Genomic DNA, 17,313 nt, shown 5'->3' with positions numbered 1-17,313 from the left:
CCCTTTCCTCATAGACCCTTTAATTAGCCACCTTTTGTGCAATTGTTCACTCTGTGTGACCCATGGGTTTGCAGAAACAACTCAGCAGAGCTATGCGGATGTATGAGAGGCGGATTGAGTGGCTCTCATTGGCCAGCAGAAGAAACTGGGGAACCATCTGTGAAAAAAGGTACTTTCCCCCAAATAACATTCTTGTTATTCATGGGTTTGGTGTGCAACATAACACTTATCCAACTCATGGATTCCCTATTAGTAGCACAGAAACCATTGCTTAGACTAAGGATCAGCAAATCACTCAACAGAACCCCTGGAGGAAAAAAGTCACCACCATCATCATCAACATCAATAATATTATTGTGTTGCTCAGGATTCTTTCAGTTAAGAAGCAACAGAAAGTAAGTGCAAATTGGCTAAAACAAAAAAGTAAAGTCTGGTTAAGGTAACTAAAAATTCCAGAATAGATTTGACCACTGTCTTCAGGCATGGCTTGATCCAGAGGTTCATGCACGTCAGGAATCTGTCTCCATCTTCAGCTCTGCTTTCTTCTCTGATGGCTTTGTTTTCAGGCAGGCTTCCCACCAGCCACCTTAAGCTCCCAACTTACTTTCTACCAGTTTTAGCACTCCCAGAGCTTGGGGCATGGGCCCATCCATGAGTTCTTCACCTTGGCCAGGGTAGTGTGATTGAACATTGCCTAGGGTCAAACACCCACTCTCAAAGCTTGGGGTAGGGTCAGCTCTACCTACAGCAACTGACAGGGGCAGAGGTGTTTCCCAAAGGAAAATCAGGATGCTCTTGCCAGAGAGGTAATGGATACCGAGTAGGGGGAAGCAACAGGTGTCCATTATAACCATTATTATCATTCCATACCTTATTTGATATGTTACCCTTACGAAATTGTATTCTTTGTAATACTCTACATCTATTATATCCTTTAATTCTTAACACAATCTTATGAGGAGTCTTACTAAAAATAGTTTATATAAACATACCAATAATCAGAGAGGTTTTGTCACTTGCCTAAGACCACACAGGAAGTGGGACTCAAACCAAGGTCTGCTGATTCTAAACCCAGTGGACTTTCTTTTGCTCTTCATAGGTGTCTCAAAATGAGAACAGAGGCAAGAGGTAGGAATATAAACTTTAAAATAGTAAAAGAAGGCTGAGTGGGGCTAGAGATCTTAAAACAGAAAAAGGAAACAAGAAGATACAACATTTCCCCAGAAGCCCAGATACACATAAGTCTACATCTGACTTGCTTACCTTGCTTCTGTATTTCCTTCAAAGACCTCAACCTATAATAATATTAAATCCCAGCTATTTAAAACAAGGAAAAGTATACATATTATTATATGCAGCCTCTGCCCCTTAAACCATCTGTTCCATGAGAATTTATTCCATGATAGGACCTCCTGAGAGAGAAGGTTCCATAACCCTCTAAGTCTACTGTCGTAAACCCACATCTGTTGACCTCAAGCCACAGAGAAGATTTTGACCAGATGTGAATCTGGCACATAAAGTTCCCCTGGAAAACACTTTAAATAGTAAAATGGAACAAAATGAACACTATCTGAGAGATTCAGTTCTCCTCTTAAAGCTTGTGTTTCTGTTTAGGGTGGTTTTACTACTCGATATCTCTGCGAGCAATTCCATGTACATTATTCATATCCAGCACTCCCTGCGACTTCTTCTGGAGGAGCAACTGTCCAACAAGGACGCTTTCAATGTCATTGCGTAAGCTCCCAGTTCCTGATGGGGAAGGTTGGTGTGCATGGTTTCACCGCTGGGCTGAGGCTTCTGGAAGGGGAATGAACAACAGATGTTCTGAGCACCCAGCATCCTGGGACAGCCGTAGGTTTATCTGATTTGAATGATCTTGTTTGGGGCATTGAATAATTAAGTGATTGCAGAACAGTCCCACTGGGGTTAAGGTAAAAAGCAGCCCCAAAATACACTGCTTGATCAGCCAGGATAAAGTAACTCCACCCATTGCCCCACTTGGCTTCCAAGGTGATAAACACAAGAGAGAAAAAGAAGGTCCCCCAGGCATACTCCAGTCTTAGTTCCCAGTTTGAGTCTAATAAGGCACAATATTTTATTTAGGATTTCAGTTTTATGTGTAGCTCTGTATAATTAAATTATATAAACTAAATTATATAAATATAATGTATATTTAAATTATATATACATAACTTTACATCTAAATTTAAAATATAAATTAATTAAAATTTAAATATTTTATATAATTTAACTATATATTCTTAATTATATATAACTATATATTTAAATTATATATAACTATATATTATATATTAATATTAAAATTATGTATATAATTTATACATACTTTAAATATGCACAGTTACATATAATTTAAATATATACATAGTTTTATACATATTTTAATTGCATACCATTTTCACTAATTAGGAGAGAAAGAGAAAGGGAACCCATTTGAACTATACATTTTTATACAACTTCACATCTAATAAGGAGCTTTTCTAAACCTATTAAGTCAGCAGTAAATATTGTATATTATTCTGTACCAGAGCCTAAACTTTTCCTAATAAATTCTATAGAAAAAGTATTTATAGAAACATGTTAGACAATGTTTTCATTCATTTATCCAACTATTCATTCATTTGTTCAACAGACTTCTATTAAAACCTGCTGTGCATCAGGCACTGTGCTGGGCATTAGGCACATGGTAGTTAAAACACAATGCCAGTCCTCAAGGAACTTAAGGCCTTGTAGTGGGAGATAAGCATGTTGAGACAGGCAAGTGCAAGGTCTCAGAAGAGAGTGGCCATGATGAATCAAGAATCCAGGAGGAGGAATCAATCTTGAACCAGAGAGGAGTCACCTTTACTTTGATGAAGAGGATAAATTTTCTTCTCAAGAATTTAAATGTGTCTCATAGAAAAGATGAAATGATGTATATTAAAAAATAAACAAACAATGGTACAAATAGAAAGTGAAAATGTGTTGTAAACATGAATCAGTGTGCTAGGGGAGATTAAAAAGGGAGAAAGGACTCCCTTCCTAGGGGATGAGGAAATTCACACTGATAACACCAGTTACCAGAACAGGTCAGGAGGGAAGTCTGGCCAGATGGCCAAAGCTGACCCTGTCTCTATGTCTCCACTGAGAGCCCCAGCTCAGCCTCACTGTGAATGTACTGGGACAGGTCATAACCAGCAAGAAAATCTTGTGGCTGGCCCAGGCCAATGACACCCTAACATTTTGGAGGTGTCATTAAGATTTTGGCCTCCTTAGAGCTTGCAGAGCCCAAAGAGCTGGGGCACAGAGTGGAGCAATCTTTGGCCTAAGAACAAGCCCTCTTTCCTTCCCTCCAAGGTTTGGAAGCACAATCGAAAGCTGGAGGCCCGAGATGGTTTCCATGAGCCACAACAATTTACAAAGCGCTTGGCAGTAGGTGATGGGCAGAGGCTGAACCTACTATGTCTGAAGGTGGTCCGGGTGGTGCCATTTTCTCTGTCCCCCTCTCCACTGGGAATAGAATTCCTGCCCTGGGACAGACATAAGCATGACAGAAAATGTCTGCTCCTGGTGTCACCCTGGCCTCCCTCAGCATGGCCTTTCCTGCCTCTAGGTGGGCCCTGACCCTGCAGTGTCAGGGCAGCAGGAACATCCTCAGCGCCCTGCGGAAGGCTGTGGAAGTGGACTTCAAGGACAGAGACAAAAAGCAATCACAGGGCATCTACCTCTTCACAGGGGGCATTCCCGACCAGGACATGGTGGGTACTCCCTCTCCTAGGCATACCTGTTCTTCATGACTCCACATTTTCCCCTAGGTGGACGCCTAGCAAATGTTTCCAAACTCAACATAAGTGTACAGAAGAATCACCCGGGAATGTTCAAATGCAGATCCTGGTTCCAAAGCTTTGGCCTAGGTGCCTGAGAGTCTGCATTTCTAACAAGTTCCCAGGTTGTAACCAAGCTGCAACACTTGGTGTTGCCAGGCTCTTGGATCCAGCTCCCCAGCTTTACCTTAGTAAGATAAATTGTGACCCAGCTCATTTGTCATTCTATCTTCAGTGCCAAGTACTAGACCTGACACATAGTAGGCCCTCAGGTTGAGGTCAGCAGCAGCAAGAGCCCTCTGCCTTCTCTCCCCCACAGCCCACGCTCAGCTCCTACATGGCAGAGTCCTGTGGAGGCTGCGACCTCCAGCTGAATGTGTGTCTCTTCTATGTGGGCGAGCCGCAGATGGACACCATGCCCCCTGCTTGCTATGCCAGCTGCACTGACACGGTCTCTGCCTACCGAAAGCTCACCCAGGCTGCTGGTGGCCGCTTCCACTGGTTTGGAGATACAGGTGTGTAAGATTGGCTGGCTCCTCCACCTCTTTCTTTCTAGGTATCTCAGTGCCAACGTCACCCCCCTGTGCCCTAGATATATTCCAGAAAAGCAGCATGTGAAAATCACATTTAAAAATGGAGAACTGCTGTTTATATAGTCAGTACACACTCACTACAGATGGGTGGTGGTGATGGCTGCACAGCAATGTGAATGTACTTAATGCCACTGACCCATGCACTTAAAAAATGGTTAAAATGATAAATTTATGTCATGTATGTTTTACCACAATTTTTTAAGTAAAAAAAGAAAAGTAAAACTATTTTAAAATATTTTAGTGTCAGAGCTGCAAGGGGCTCTAAAGGTCAATTAGTTTAGTATTTCCCAAAGGGGGAATGTTCATAACAAGTGAGTGACAAGACAGTTGTAGTGGAGCACAGAGCAACAAAATTTTTTTGTGATAGTTGTAGGGAATCAAAATATGCCACTTGGGCAAAAAAATTATTGTGAGCTGAAGACATTTGAAAAACAGCAGATGCCAAAAAAGCTCTCTTCCCCACCACATCTCACATGGATTAAAAGTAGGACGCAGGTAGTAAGTGGTGAACCAGACCAACTTCAGAATCTGTCTTATTATCCTCTAGTTGCTCTTGACCTTGTCATCAATATCCACTACTGATGGTAGCCACTTTAATCCCAAGATGGATGATTTTATTCACTGGAATAGTAGGACCTTTGCAAGCTCTTGGCTGGGTGCCAGGGTACTGTGTCCCAAGGACAGCCCCACTGATGGTAACCTCATTATAACTGCCTCTGGACTGTGTTGGGGTGAGGGCTGGTCAGCTCAGCCCATTAAGATCCCACCTTGCCCCTCCAGCTCAGGTCACCTCCACATGGCTCTTCTGTGTACAGATACAGACACTTGCAGTATGTACACCTCTTCCCTATGCTCATGATGTGCTTTGCTTCTAGGCATTTACGAAAGTGATGACATCAACAACATCATGTCTGAGATGGGAAAAGCTCTCAACTATTCCCAAAAGGTATGCTTTAGAGGTGGGGCAAATGAATGCACTGACTTCTATATTATTCCTGGGACTTCCATACAAAGTATCATGAACTAGGAGGGTTAAAACAGCAGATATGTATTCTCTCACAGTTTTAGAGGATGGAAGTCTGAAATCAGGGTGTCAGAAGTGCCATGTTTCCTCTGAAAACTCTGGGTACAATCCCTCAGTGGCAGCTGGTATTAAAGAAAATATATTGCACTGGATGCTTGTTAAAAATGGCAAGGGAGACTTTATGCAAGATTATTACAATAAGAGGGAGATTGAACTCAACTCCAAACACAGCAAAGACAGCTGGAGATTTATAGCCAATGAGCAGAGTGACAGGGTCATGGATGAAAAATTACTAAGAGAAACTTGATTAGCTTTCAAGGATAGGGGGATTCTTGCTAAATGAACTGAGAAGGATTCTTGCTGAAGGCAGATTAAGGACTTAGATGTCAGGATAGGGGGTGAAGAACTTGATCAGATATCAAGGGTGGGGGCTTCTTACTAAACGAACTTAGCAAGACTTTTTTGCTAAAACTGGATTTGGCAGGCCAGAGTTGAATCCTAGTTGAGAAGAGGGTTCAGAGAATCCTGACTAAAGTTTGGTCAAGGAGGGTGTCCTTGTCACTGGCGGCACAAGAAAGGTGGTGTCCTTGGCTTATGGCAGCACAACTCCATCTCTGTCTCCATCTTCACATAGCTCTCCTCCCTCCCTCTGTGTGTGTCTGTGTCCCTTCTCCTCTGGTAGTGATACCAGTCACATTAGATTAAAAGCCCACATTTCTTCAGTGTGATCTCGTTAACTAACATCTTAGTTACATCTACAAACACCCGATTTCCAAGTAAGATCACAGTTACATGTACCAGGGGTTCAGATGTCAACATATCTTTTGGATGACGTGACTCATGCCGCATTAGCTTCCCTCCTCATATCCTGATCCACTGACCCTCAAGTCTTCAGATGAAACGTGAGGGGTTTCAGGTGTGTGAGTTATGCATTCTGGCCTCTTTTGAGTTCTTTGAACACACCGAGTTCATTCGTAAACTCAGGGCCTTTGCACCTGCTATGTCCTCAGCCTGCCATTCCCCTTCCAGATGGTCCATGGATTTCTCCTTGTTATTCAAGACTCACTAAAATGTCACTTTTTCAGAGAAGGGAACTGAGCAGTTGAAGGTGAGATTAGAGAGGTAGAAAGGGGCCAGATCTTGTCCATAGCAATGAGAATGGAAATAAGGGAATGTGCATGAGAACATTTAGGGATTTAGGGAAAAATCAAACTTGTGGCTGATTGACTATATGGGGTGAAGGAGAAGAAATCCCAGAGTAACTCCCAAGTTACCAAGTAACTCTCAAGTGATCAAGAGATAGAGAACAGGAGGAGGAATCGTGATAAGCGCTGAGAGGGTGTGCCAGGGACAGAGGTGAGTTTGTGGGGCCTGTGAGATAACAAGTTGGGGTACCCTTCAGACAGGAAGGAAGAGATGAGGGCTGGGGCAGTTCAAGCCATGGGGATGGACAGAGAGCAGGTCACTGGCTGTGGTCAGGGTGGGGAGGCAGAGGAGCCTGAGAAGGAGATTCAACCTGACTCATACTTTAATGACTGTCATTTGCAGAACAACACATTGTAAGCTCCAGGGAGGGCAGGGCCATCTCTTAACATTCTTTTCCTCCCTGTCATTGGGTCAGCTCCCCTAAATGTGCCTTTACTGTCCTCCCTGAAAGGGCCCCTCTTTGTTGCTGGGTTTTTTTAACCCCTTCTCAGGTGCACATCAGTCCAGTTTCCTCGTCTGATAAACTCATTCACAAGATATTCATTGGCAATAATGATTTAATCTGCCCTTCCTTAGGATGTTATTTACATTCTAACAATGTCTCCTCATGCTTTGATTGAGAATAATTACTAGAGAATATTTCCGGCAGTTGAGAAATGTGTGGGCAAAGGAACCGAGTATCACACACTGTTCTGCCAGCATCCAGAGTTAGCCCTAGGCACGTGCTGAGCTGACCAGCATATGTGGATGCTGGGTCCACATGTGGAAAGAGCACTGGCTTTGGAACCATACCCACCTGGGTTTGAATTGAAGGTCCTCTGTATACTAGCAGTGTGGCCTTGGGCAATCCCTTACACTGATGGAGCTTGGGTTTTCTCATCTGTGAAATGGGAATAAGATATCACTTGCCCAACTGAGTTTGAGAGTTTGAGATGCCCAGGTTTTAACTGACCCAGTGCCTGGTGCATCCCAGGCCCTACATACATGGTACTTATTACTAGTAAGATTGATGCACAGGGCTCTCTGCCCCAGGAGGCATTCTAGGAACAGAAAGAAGAGTCTAAGGATCCCAGTAGGCCCAGTCTCTCTCTCTCTCTCTCTCTCTCTCTCTCTCTCTCTCTCTCTCTCTCTCTCGTGCGTGTGTGCGTGTGTGTGTGTGTGTGTGTGTGTGTGTGTGTCCCCTGCTTGGAGATGCACTGTGGCTCAAGCGTCGCTAACCTTCTCAATCCTTGTTTCAGTGTGCCTTACTAGTATCGTCCCTGAAGAACCAGTTCAGGAAAGACCTAGGAAGCGCAGCCCTCCCAAAAGAAAAGCCAAAGATGCTCAAGCAAAGAAGTCAGCCCAAGAAACTCTGCAAAACCACAGCCCCCTCGGTGGTCAGAATGGTTTGACTCTTCCTCCCTAATAACACACAGGATTTTCTTTCCACCTTGTCTCCTGGTCTTTCCTAGATCTTGAAGTGGCCTGGACCAGGCCCTCAGACCCTGGGGCCAGGGGCAGGGTCCTCAATGGAGAATGTCTTGTGGCTGCCTCCAGCCCTGGCCTCTAGAGAGAGGAACTCCACTGGGGGACCTGTTTCTCAGCTCTGGGAGCACCACTGGCCTCACCACCACCACGACCACCACCTTTCGCTCTGCCTAACTATCCCAGGTTTGATCGCCATCTGGGTCCTAAGGACCCCATGGAATTAAAACCCACCTTGGCTGTAAGGGAGGAGGGCTTATCCTGGAGGGTCTCTCAGGGGCAAAGAAATGAGGATATTGGGGTATCTAATGGTCTCTGACTGCAGCTGCCTGAGGCTTAGCAGGGGCCTGAGAGGAGCCTCAGGGTGGCCCTGGGGTATTTATCTCCAGTCACAGTCCGTCAGATACGTCCAGCATAAAATACCCACCTCAGAACCAGAAGAGGCCTCTAGAGCTATGACTGTGGGAGATTCCAGACTCCATGGTACTTGTGAGCAAAAGGAGCAAAGAAATCCATTAGCTCCTCAGCATTTCACTAACTGACAGACCTCATGAACCATCATGTTTCAGAGTGAGGACATCCACCCGGACAGTGTGGTGCACTCCCGTCCCAGGGGAGCTGTTTCTGGTTGATGCTGTCCACACAGGCACTGTCCTCCTCCAAGGAACTCCACCACGTTTCAGGAACCTTTCCAAACTCTGAGGTGAAAACCCATAATTACAGGGTTTGCCTCTTGGGCCTTCAGAACTGCCTGAGCTGACTCAGTGTGAGTGGCTTAGGCCATGCCGAGGCCTTTCACGGACTTCCTGAAACCAGGGTTGGGGATCCCTGGAGTGGCATCTCCAGGCCTTTTTCACAGCAGCTCAACCAGAGGCCTCAGCTGCTCCAGGGCCCTGGGTGATTTTGTTTAACTCTCACCACATTCCAGCTGTGCCCAATGATGAAGGGACCCCTTCCTTAATGCTGAGGTACCCAATAGGGCATAGTTACCTAAATGGCTGCCTATCATGCTGGAGGCCCAGAAGTCCTAGTCCCGTGGGAAAAGGAGTGGGTAACTGATGAAGACATTGCTGGCACACACACACACACACACTTTTTTTTTTTAACCTCAAAAACCAGAGTCTTGGGAGGTACAGATCAGGGGGTTGGCAAGGAGATGGAAGAAGGCACAAGGGGAATAAATGGTAAGAGGAAAGAAAAAATTTTTAAACTATTAAAAAATAATAAAGAGCACTATACTACAGGAAAAACAAACAAACAAACAAAAACAGGAGAGCCTCCCCTGAATCTGCAGCAGGAAATGAGGCAAAAATGTCTGAAGAATCTAGTCCCTTAAGCCCCTCCCTGAAAAGGTTCCTAATTGACAGATTAAGGCTGGTGTGACTGGGGTGCGCCTGCCACAGAAAATAGGTCACTGATGGGAAAGACTGCCTGTTTTCTAGAGCATTAGAGATGACCCTGATGGAGAGAGGAGTCACTTATTGAAAGCTGTGGCGTGAAGGCCACTCAGTGGCAAAGCGAGCACCCACCAGGTGAGGCAGGCCACAGGGGGTGGGGGCACGGACATGGCTGAGACGTGTTATTAATGATAGTAACTAAAATGGTCAATGATCATGAGTCTTAATCATGTACCAGCTCTTCTGCTAAGACTGTTCCATTTAAAGCTTATAAGAATCAATTCTATGTAGCAGGTAATCTATTAGCTCCCCATTTTACTGATGAAGATATTCAGGCTCAGAGAGGCTCAGAATAATGACCAGTGGCAGCTCGTTGTGACAGGCAGGGGTGTTTTTATGAAAAGACTCAGCTCCTAAAACCTAAGAGCGTCTATCTTACTTCCAACGTCAAAGACAGCGAAGTGGCTCAGAGCAGAGCCCTGGAATCCACAGGACCTGAGTGGAATCTTTGGTTTCATCTTACTGATGTGGAGTCCCACTTGTCTCACCTGTAAACTGGGGAGCAGAGGGTGAATCGAGACGGGATATGAGAAGCACTCACTCTAGCCCACAGGTCACTTGCCTTCCAGCTGCAGCCCAGTCAGCCAGAAAGGACACTGCAGAACAGAGGAGGAGGACCCAGTCAAGGGAAGCAGAGATATCTCTCTCATTGTTTTATACGGAGACTGGGAATAATGTGGGTAGTGGAGGATATAGGTGTCTGGACAGCCCCCTTGTCCTGTGAGAACTGTAAGGTCTGCAGGCCCCGTGCGGAGGAGACGCACCCACAGTCCAAGAGTACGGGCAGCAATGCCTCTGGGCCAGGCCTATCCTCACACCACTCGGCTCTCCAAGACCAGGAAAATGGACATGCAGTCTTAATACTGGCAGAGAATGAGATGAGTCAATTCTGAAGGTTTCCTGAGATCCCTGGGTGCAGCACTCCCACTCTGTCCACAAGGGATAGAGTCCTCAACTCCTAGGCTGACAGGAGGGAGTGGAGATGGGTCTCCAGGCCAGCCTCATTGCTCTGAAATGGCACAGATCCTGGGAACCATTCACTGAGGTGTGGAGAAGAGAGGTCCCAAGTGGGCTTGCCCTGATACACCTTACAGCCTTCCTTTCGACCTCTCAGCATATTGCACCTAAGGGGTTTTATATCTGACTCAATTGACAGAGAAATTGACATATGAAAGGAACGATGTTGGGAGGGGAGGGAAGGGAAAAGAAGCACACAAGGTAACCTTACTCTGTTTCCCCCAGGCTCAGTGTACAGGAAGTACCCTCAAAGAAGCATAAGAAAGATTAGCTCTTTTTTTGAGTTGCCCAGAAAAGATACAATCTGCTCAAGCCAAGAGGTATTAAGTTGTCTGCACCAGCACATGTCCCCCTAAGCAATAATTCCTTCTATCAGCCATTACTTCTAGGAGGGCCGGCATAGGTGGAAGTGAGAAGAAACCTGCTTGCTAAGGATTAAATACACCAAGGTTTGAAACCTGAGCCTGCCACTTCCTAACTGGGTGACTTTGGGCAAGTCCCTTGGCTTATTCAATCTCAATGGCCTCATTTTATTTTATTTTATTTTTTATTTTAGAGAGAGAGGTAGGGAGAGAGAAGGAGAGTGAGAAAAATATTGGTGTGAGAGAGAAACGTTGATGGGCTGCCCTCCCTAGGTGCCGCAACCAGGGACCAAACCTGCAACCTAGGCTCGCACCCCAACAGGGAATCAAACCAGTGATGCCTCGGTCTTTGGGACACTGCCCAACCAACTGAACCACACTGGCTGGGGCTCAATGTCTTCATTTTTAAAATGAGGAGAATTGTACCTATCAAATAGGATAGATGACTAATTGAAGTATATTTTGTCAAGTTCTTAGTAGTGCTAGACCATTTTTGTTGCAAGCAACAGAAATCCCCCTTCTTGTTCATCCAGAAGATTGAACACTTTTCTTCCGCTGACCATTCAATGAAGTCTGAGCTTGGTTCTGACTGGTCAATCCTGGATGCTGTGTTCTGACTACGAGGAGCCTGCTCATTCTTGTAACTCATTGTGACAAAAAGACTGACATTATCCTCATTGGATCTAGTGTGACCTTTAGGACAATGAGGGTTTCCACCCAAATTTGTTGGGGAAAGTTGAATGATGCTGGGGAAGCAACAATGTCCACCAGATTAGGGAGTAGCAGATATTCAATAAATTTTGTACCCTGTTCCCTTGTTTCTTATACATCTGTCCCCAGTGCCAGGGACGGAATCTGCATGCAATGGCTGCTCTTAGTGAGGACCAAGAAACCCCACAGTTCAAACATGAGACAGATTTCAAAGAGGAGGTTTTAATAGATGAGTCAGACAATAATTCACTTCAGCCTGAATTACCCAAGATAATAGTTCTTTTTTTTTATTCTAAAGTGGATAGCAAATTATGGGCTAAAAGAACTGAAGATGGCGATCTCCAGATGTATTGGTCCCAATTGCACTCATCAGAAGTTGATACAGAGGCTGGCAGCAGCCAAATACTGCAGCATCTTCCCCAGTGTAGAGGTCAATGTAAGTTGGAATTTTATTATTGGTGGTCTTTTCTCCCAACTCTCGCCTCTTCTCAGCCACAAGTGGCAGCGTGTGTTGGGGAGAACTTCACATGAATGTGTGCACAGTGGCTTCTGTTCTTCCTGCCAAATCCCACCCCAAAAAGTGGGGGAGCTCTTGGAGAACAGGACATGCAGAATCCTGCTGGAAGAAAAGAGAGCCCCTCAGGGAGCCTGGGGCCATAGTCAGGTTCAACTGGCCCGCTGGAGTGAAGGTCACAGACTGGCTGAGAGCACAGGGTAGTGGCTGACGTACTCACCAACAAGAACTGTCTCCTCCAATATTGATGATGCTCCTGGTAGAATGATGAGAACAGGGCTTATCACAGGAAGTGAGGGGTTCCTCTTCTCTCTTTTCTACTTTTGGAATCCTGTTTTCTTGTTGCTTTGACACTGGAACAGGTGTATTTAGTGCAAAATTAAAATCTAGTCATGCTTTTTTAAAGACCCCATGCTTTTTCCTCTCCTTGTATTTTCATACAACATTATCAACATGAGCCAAAACTATAATGCTAAAAGTAGCCACCAAATTCAAAGGCATCCATCAGAAAATTATTAAGGGAGTTCAATCATGCTGTCTCCCTCTCCATCCAAGGTCACCCTTTGGTTTGAAATGTATGGACCTCCCATCCTACCATAAAGGCTTTTCTGTTTTAAAATTTAGAGATACTATATTTTTCATTAATACAGTGACCACATTTACCACAAAACCATCATCCCAATTTCTCATTCCAACCTAGAACCATACACCTAGTACTATAATAAAAGAAAAGCTATAAAACAAACAAACAAAAATGTATGCTTAACAGTGTTTGGGAAATTATGAGCCCCAGTGGACAAAACTATTTTAGGGAGTGTTGGGGACATGAAGAAATAGTGATGGGGGAAATTTGCTTTTGCTTGCATTAATCCAGGGGATGGTGAGACACATTCAGTGGACACCCAGGAAATGAAAGCGTACATCACATGCCTGAAGAAGGTAATGAGACGTTATGTCCAGAGGCTGCAGTGGCTGCTGTCTGGTGAGCCTGCCTGCTCTCCTGGAGGGTAGAAGGGACTCAGGGGAAGAGGAAAGTCAACCTCGGGGATGCCAGGGTCAGTCCTTCCCAGTCCAGACACCCACAAACTGTCAGGCCTGGGATTAGGCCAGGAGGGTCATCCAGGTACAGCATGACTTCTGGGTTTGGAGGTCAGGCAAGGTGCCAAATGACAAGGAGGTAGAGCACGAACCAAAGAGCATCAGAAGGGACTCAGGTCATCCAGGTGTGTTCTGCAAGGTCATCTTCCACATCTTGCCTCTCTGGGTGTGACTGAGAAGCTTATAAAGGCTCAATTTAGTCTTGATTGAACCCCACAGAACCACCTACGAAGGTAGAGATGAGGGTATTTTGACAGAGAAGAAGTCCCCCATTCTTCTTTACAAAGAGCATCAAGGCCCCTCTGGGAGAGGTGAACTGACTCACATCCCAGAGGAGGGTGTGCTGAGGATTAGGACGTGAGCCAAGCATCAAGCCCAAGAAGCCAGGCAGACAGCTAAAACTAGATGGGAGGCAGTTTAGGCTCTGGAGCTGGGTGAGTTCTTGGGGAAATAGGAGGAAGGAGGGCAGGAACCTTTTACAGAGAGCCCTGTGTGGACCACTCAGGGTCCTGTGTAAATTCATTTGGTCCAGTCCTTTAGTATTCACAGTCCACTGGCAGTGGGTTATAGTGATGACTGCCACTTGGCAAAGCCTCTGGAGGGGCAGTGGTTAGTGATTACTTTAAAGTGTAGATCAAAGGACCTGGGTATGAATCTCAGCTGTCACTGCCAGTCTGAGTGACCCTGGGCAAGTCACTGGCCCTCTCTGTTTCCCCTTGAGATAAATCCCCAATCTATTAACAACCTCTCCAGCTTTCTTTCTTGTCCCTTCTCCCTTCTCAGCCTTTGTTATTCTGCCACATTGACCCTCTCTCTGTCCCTCAAACAGGCCATGCTCTTCTGTCTCTTTCACAGGCTGTTCTTTCCACACCCGACTTCTTCCTCAGCTAACTGCTATGCATCCTGCAGTTGTTGCTCATCTGTTGCCCACCCACATCTCTCCAACTCAGATTCTCCCCATTATGTGCCTCATTAACACTGTCAGAGCCCTTGGCATAGCTCTACATCTGTCTCCCTTGCCTGACTGCAAGCTCTGGCACTCACCACTGCGCTTCGCACAGCACCAGGCACATGGTGGATGCTCAGTTTATTTCTGTTGGTCAGTTAACAGACTTTGTGCTCTGTTTTATCTTTCCAGCCCCAAACAATACTGAGACACTACTTAGTTCAATCACTTAACTTGAGGAATGAGGAAGCTCAAGCCCAAGGCAGTTATAACCACTTGTACAAGTGATCACAGGCAAAGCCACAGCTTAAATCTTCATCTCCCAAAGCCCAGACCACCAACCAAATCTGCCCTAGGAGAGTCAACCCCTCTAACAACACCACAAAGGCCATCTCCCAGTGGGTTGACAGCTGATCAATGATCAGTCAGGCAGCAGGTATTGCAAGGTCATGTATTTGAGAGCTACAGTGAGAAGTAGCCAGAAGGCATGACCCCTCATGCCTTCCCTGCCTTTGCCCCAACCCACCTGGAGCAGGGAGTTGCCAACTGTTTGGTGCCATTTTGGAGAAGAGAGTGTGCGTCCTGCTGCACACCTCAAGGTCCTGCAACAGGTGAAGACAGAGCTGATTCTGCTGATTTGCGAGCAGCTGAGGAAGCACTGTGACCGGTAAAAGGTAGGAGTGTGGGGGCGGAAGAAAATCAAAGGGGTAGTTCCTGGGGCTTCCCTAGCCAAGGGCACTCCCTACTCACTGTTCCATAGGGCCAGGACATTTCTGAAATGCTCTAGTGAACATCTTATTTGACTGAGCTCAAAATAATATTGAATTCTCCTGTAGAAGTAAAGTGAATTTTAGAAATCCTATTCAGGCCCAGGGCCAACTGCAGACAAAGCAAACGAACCACCTTGAATTGTGATTTCGGCTGAACTTGATCTTTAAGGGGTGGTGGCAGTGGGTTATTTGTTCTCTCTACTCAGAAGGTTTGACCCTAAGGGGCAGCAGGAGTCTGGTCCTAAGATGGGATTCATTCTTGCCTTCATATTAAAAAGAGCAAACATTTATTGAGTACCTACGTGCACAGTTTCACTCAATTCTCACAAAGACCCCAAGAGTTATTGTTATTATCATCCCTATTTTTCAGAAAAGGAAACTAGGTCTTAGGTTAAATAATTTGCCTGAGATCACATAACCTGCAAGTGGTTGAGGGGTATTTAAATTTACTTCTCTCTGCACCCAGAATCTTGACTGTGAACCTACTTATTCTCAGGTAGCTTACAGCCCTCTCCCCAAGGGTCCCTGGGGCTCCCTGTGAGGGTCTTCACTGACAGGCATGAACAATCGTCAGGGAGGTTACTTCACCAGAATTCAATATAGACTGACCATTCTAACCAATCTCACCCCCCCCCCCCAGTTTTAACCTGATCAACTTTTCCAAGGACCTACAACTGTGGCAGGACTCTCCAGTGGAGCCCTCAAGACACATAATGTCACCAGGCCATGCAGTGGGTAACCCATCTCCGTGCTCAGGGCAGCACCTCAGTCTTGCAAGCATTACTGGCAAGTTACAGCCCTGAGCCTGACCTTGTACCAAAAAAGAAGTAGCATTACCCCATATATGGATATTGCATAATGCTTTAGAATGTACTCAATGTTAAATCATTTAATCTTCCCAAAAACCCAGTGAGAAGACACGGGCTCAGAGAGGTTAAGTGACTTGTGTGGGGTTAACTAGCCTGTAAGTGAACTATGCTCTTTCTCTAAACCTCGGCAGCTTCCTTGTCCATGTTGGGTGAAAGGGGAGACTCTCAGTCTTAATGAACAAGTCGCACACATTTTCCTTGGGGACAGCAGGCCTTTGGTTTTTCTCTTCCTGGTGAGCACCCACCCCTGAACTATACAAACTGCACACTCTTTCAGAAAGCTTTCAGTTTTCATGATGTGGAAGGATTGTACCTCCTGACTGATAGGAAGCCAGACACAAGCTGCAGCCTTATTCTAAGTGCAAAGGCTCAAGGAAGAGCGCAATGTGAAAGTACACACCATTTCCCTGAGCTGCAGTGGCAGGTGGGTCACAGGGAGATGGGCTGAGCAGCTCACCTAATCCAGGGACTCCCATCAGATATTGGTCCCTCCTGGGCCCAGTCCGTGAGTCAGGAATTGGGAGGACTTGGAAGGAACACACCAGATTGAAAGCCCCCTCTCTGTACCTTTAACTTACTCAGCACTAGGGCCCATTCTCCTTATTCTGCAGCAAGGAAATAGGTTTGAACTGATTCCTCTAGCCACATGGTATGCTTTCCCGCCCCATTTTTTTCTGGGAGCACATTTATGAATATTTAGGGAAAAGGTTTAAAGCAACATTGTTATAATTATTTTTATAAACAACTGCCAAAGAAGAACATGTGTAAGGCGAGGGAGATTTAAGTGCTTCAGAGAAAGTTAACATTATTGGCAAATAATGTAATTATCTAATATGTGATTACTTAGGTGCATATTTTATTTCTGTGTCTAAACCATAAACTCCATAAAGGTCACATAGTGTCACTAGTGGGCCCAACACATAGTAGGCAGTGGATGGATTTCCAATTAGGGAAGGTGCCGGAGTGTGCCGGCCATGTGCTTTGTGGAGTCCAATCTAAGTGGTGACACTTAACAGGGTCAGTCTGTGTCATGAGGCAGCGGCAGCCGCCACTGCCCACAGACAGGCTGGGAGAGTGGGCTTGATGATGCTCACAGGGCCTCGGTGGCACAGAGCCCAGGATCTGAGTCCCTCTGTCCCGCAGACTTCCCCGGGAGGTCCCTACCGGCTGGGCTCCCAGGGAACTGGCCTGCTGGGTCAGTCGTCCTGGCCCCAGCCCTCTCTGTCCCACGCTACAGGGCGGAGGTTAACTTCCTGAGAAATCTGGCCTCCCTCACTCAAGGGCGCTATCACTGCCTTGTTGGTGATGACCCCTTCTTCCAAATTCAAGGCCTGCTGACCAAGGGCTTCATGGATAAAAGGGTAGGTAGTAGAGCCACTGAAATTGCTCAAGAAAATGTCAACAGGCATAGTTTCTTTTCCTCCTAACTGAAAAGATCCCTGTTCTCTTGTCAAAGGA

At 45.7% G+C, this 17,313-nt stretch overlaps 1 protein-coding gene across 1 annotated transcript in view; it reads left to right on the top strand.

Moving 5' to 3' along the window:
* The window catches only part of VWA3A (von Willebrand factor A domain containing 3A), a 41,876-nt gene that overhangs the window by 22,776 nt on the left and 1,787 nt on the right, over nt 1–17,313 (top strand). The window contains 20 exon segments of the mRNA XM_090277779.1: nt 75–169; nt 1,615–1,734; nt 3,358–3,432; nt 3,614–3,758; nt 4,144–4,339; nt 5,293–5,363; nt 7,886–8,032; nt 9,554–9,628; nt 10,122–10,248; nt 10,811–10,905; nt 11,957–12,094; nt 13,047–13,074; nt 13,077–13,154; nt 14,752–14,811; nt 14,814–14,883; nt 15,627–15,690; nt 15,692–15,772; nt 16,133–16,212; nt 16,214–16,279; nt 17,093–17,216. Coding sequence (XP_090133905.1) covers nt 75–169; nt 1,615–1,734; nt 3,358–3,432; nt 3,614–3,758; nt 4,144–4,339; nt 5,293–5,363; nt 7,886–8,032; nt 9,554–9,628; nt 10,122–10,248; nt 10,811–10,905; nt 11,957–12,094; nt 13,047–13,074; nt 13,077–13,154; nt 14,752–14,811; nt 14,814–14,883; nt 15,627–15,690; nt 15,692–15,772; nt 16,133–16,212; nt 16,214–16,279; nt 17,093–17,216 — 1,935 coding nt within the window.

The sequence above is a fragment of the Furipterus horrens genome, unplaced genomic scaffold (assembly GCF_987537825.1).
Source record: "Furipterus horrens unplaced genomic scaffold, mFurHor1.1.pri manual_scaffold_5, whole genome shotgun sequence".
In the NCBI taxonomy this organism is placed as follows: Eukaryota; Metazoa; Chordata; class Mammalia; order Chiroptera; family Furipteridae; genus Furipterus; species Furipterus horrens.
Note: the sequence above shows the minus strand (reverse complement) of the source record. Positions and strands in the feature narration are given on the sequence as shown.